Source organism: Pezoporus flaviventris, unplaced genomic scaffold, assembly GCF_033815535.1.
Source record: "Pezoporus flaviventris isolate CSIRO_AGI_PZ_B2104156 unplaced genomic scaffold, CSIRO_AGI_Pfla_v1 ptg000333l, whole genome shotgun sequence".
NCBI lineage: Eukaryota > Metazoa > Chordata > Aves > Psittaciformes > Psittacidae > Pezoporus > Pezoporus flaviventris.
This window is the reverse complement of record NW_026892880.1, coordinates 1-3008: the sequence shown is the minus strand read 5'-3', so window position 1 is coordinate 3008 and position 3008 is coordinate 1. Positions and strand designations below refer to the sequence as shown.

Genomic DNA, 3008 nt, shown 5'->3' with positions numbered 1-3008 from the left:
CACTCACGCACCGCCTTAAGCAATGGATGATTTTTAAGTTCAGGCCCAATTTGTGTCTGGTTTCTTTCGCTCTCTTTGAAAAGAGACTTTAAAAGGCAGAATGAGGACCAAGCAGTGTGTGCTGTGATTAAGTTGGTGACGTGTGCTCTGCTTGCAGTGAAAGACCATTAATGTCAGAGCGTTGGATAACCCATCGAAGAAAACTGGGACAGAAATGATCAACCGAGTGACCTGAATGGTTTCATCCGTTTCTCTGCTGAGCTTCCATCATACTGGGTCCTGTGCCAAGGTATTGACACAAAGCAGTCAGATCTAATGTTCGGGTGAGGAGTGTTTTCTGTGATGGGAGTGGTTGTTTCCTATGTTGTTTGGCTGGTGTCTTCAGCCAGTGTCTTCAGCGTGTGACCTGCAGACACTAGAAGGTGACAGGGCACTTTTAGGGGAACTGTTTGTAAGCTGTCACCAAGAAACTTAGTTGTCTGTAGGTTTAAATGAGCACAATATGGATTTGCATTCCCTGGAAGAATGTTTTAGGTGTTGACAAGTCAGAAGAGGCTCAGAGTCAAGGCCCATGAAGCCAAAGGAGATACAGCTATCACATGCATTTCAACAACTCTCTAATGTTTCCCATCTGACTCTGGGGGGCACTTCCTTCTAGTGCCCAAGATTTCCATTTGTGGCTTAACTGTTTTGAGCTGCTCTGTTGTCACTTCCCTGTGGGGTTGGAGGATATGTGGTGCATAGTCAGCAAGCACAGGTATTAGAGGGGAGATTTGTAGTCGGAAAGCCAGCCGTGTACATCGATGCGTGGTCCGGGATCCATCTGCAGGAATATCGGATCTGCCCAGATTTATGTCTGATAGGCAGAACGAAAAATTCTGTTCTGGGGTCTACAGTGCTTTGCCGGGCTCTGTTTTTCCATGCAGTAATGGCTTTATTTATACCCACAATGGTTTTAGTCTCACAAATGCCAGGGTGTTGCCACAAGCCGGTACAAATGTTAATGGGCAGGAATGGGGCAATAATCTCAGGCCACTGTCTTTACTCCATGCACAGCAATAGCTGTGTCCTGGTAATAGCTGCAGGCTTTGAAATGATACAGGCTGGCAGGAAGCTCCCAGTGTATAGTTTGGTGTGAGCAGCACGGATGCATTAGGTTTGGCATTGTAGTACATGTTTTTTTTTCTTGGTTTTAAGTGACCCTCTGTATAGCAGCACCAGAAGTGGATTTGTGTACTGCTGTGTGGGTGCTCAGTTTCCTGTGTTTAATTGCATGTTATGTACCAATAAGTGCATGGTGGAAACAGTGGCCTTAGCATCTGTTTTCCATCCCACATGGCTCTTCCTCTCGAAACTGCGATACAATGATCTAAGACCATAGTCAAAGCTGGAGTCAAGTCACTGAGGACAGAAGGACAAAATTCAAGTTAATATCAGACCCTTTGGAGAGGGTTGCCCCTTTTTAGCAGGTACGCCTGCACCTACGATCATTGCAAGTACTGTAGAAGGTTCCATTTCCTCTGCCTCAAAACTTCAGCAGCGCTGGTGGCTCTTAACACCTACACTGTGCAACACCTTGTTTATGTTGTGACTTGATCTGGTGGCTGGGATGGGGGGCTAGATGAGCTTTGTAGGCCCTTTCCAACCCAGGCTATTCTCTGACTGTGTGGTCTCTCCAGAGAGAAAGAGCGACAGTTAGCCCAGTAACACTGAAGATCTCTTATCCTGATGTTGCAGAGATGTTTTTTTTGCGGGGGTTGCTGTTTTTCATCCCTCTTGCCTCCCTCCTTCCACCCCACTCTTTCCTTTAGCAAGTGTGTGTCTGCAAGGGATGGAGTTGATCTGTTTTTTCACTGCTGGTTTTGGAGGGTAGAAGGGCTTCATGGAACTCCTTGGTCACAAAGTAGTGGCAGACACTATCCAGGCAGCAGTTAGATGTGGCAACACACCTTGTCATGGGGGAGATGTTCTTCATAACATGGAGCATGAAACAGATAGCTCCAATGCTATCCGTTACGAACCTGGCAAGTAACCCAAAGAAGACTGGCAGAAAACAGACTAGAAATACAATCAGGTTTGCATAAAGAATGTGAACAGCTTTCTGGATTGGTTTCTGTCCTGGGTTCAGCAGTAGCAGTCATGTTTCTCCTCCTTGGTAGCTGGTGCAGTGCAGTGTTTTGACTTTCGGCTCGGGAAAGCCCTTCCGGCTCACTCCCAGTTACATCCTGGGCATGACGTGCTGTGGTATGGAATAGCTCTTTGGTCAGTTTGGGTCAGGCGCCCCGTCTCTGCCTCCTCACAGCTTCCCCTCCTCCCTGGCAGAGCATGAGCCTCACAAAGTCCTTGGCCAAACCAAAACATCTCTATCAGCTCTGTTCCCGAGCCGAAAGTCAAAACACTGCACTGCACCAGCTACCAAGGAGGAGAAACATGACTGCTACTGCTGAACCCAGGACAGTTTCTCCTCTGGTGAATTGGTGTTCAGGCATCTCTTAAGGCTCCTGATCGCTTCTGTGGAGCAAAAAGTCAAGGTTGCTAATGGAAGAATAAAAATGAAGAACATGGAAAGCAGGCTCAGAGCAGCAGGCACGGTGGTATCCTTCTGGAAGCACAGGGTGGACTGGCTCTGCCGAATCTGTGCAGTGGCACCGATTATCCCAGAAACCCACAGAAGCCCACAGAGAAGGGCTGCCTTTGATGGAGACCCGAAGGCCCTGGCTTTCAAGGGGTGTTTTATGGCAATGTATCGGTCAGTGGAGATAAATGTAATTATGTAGGTACTCACTGACATGTTGATGAAATACGTTGTCTCTGTAAACTGGCAGAGTACATCCCGGGCTGACTTATTCCAGAGCAAATAAGCCCTGAAAGGCAAGGTGCAGATGGCAAAGCAGTCTGCAAAGACTAAGTTGATTACATACGCCCTCGTTTCTGTCCACTCCTTTATCTTGCAAAATAACACCCAGAGGGCAAGGACATTAAATAGAGCTCCAATAAAGAAAAGGACC

General features: G+C 47.3%; 1 protein-coding gene across 1 annotated transcript; it reads right to left on the bottom strand.

Annotated features, from left to right (window-relative positions):
* Window positions 1-1807: 1807 nt before the first annotated feature.
* LOC133263517 (G-protein coupled receptor 35-like) lies at window positions 1808-3001 on the bottom strand (the record flags this gene model as incomplete). Its single annotated transcript, XM_061443304.1, has 2 exons — window positions 1808-2113; window positions 2450-3001. Coding segments are annotated over 2 exons (858 nt in total), but the record flags the coding sequence as incomplete, so codon positions are not given.
* Between the last annotated feature and the right edge of the window lie 7 nt (window positions 3002-3008).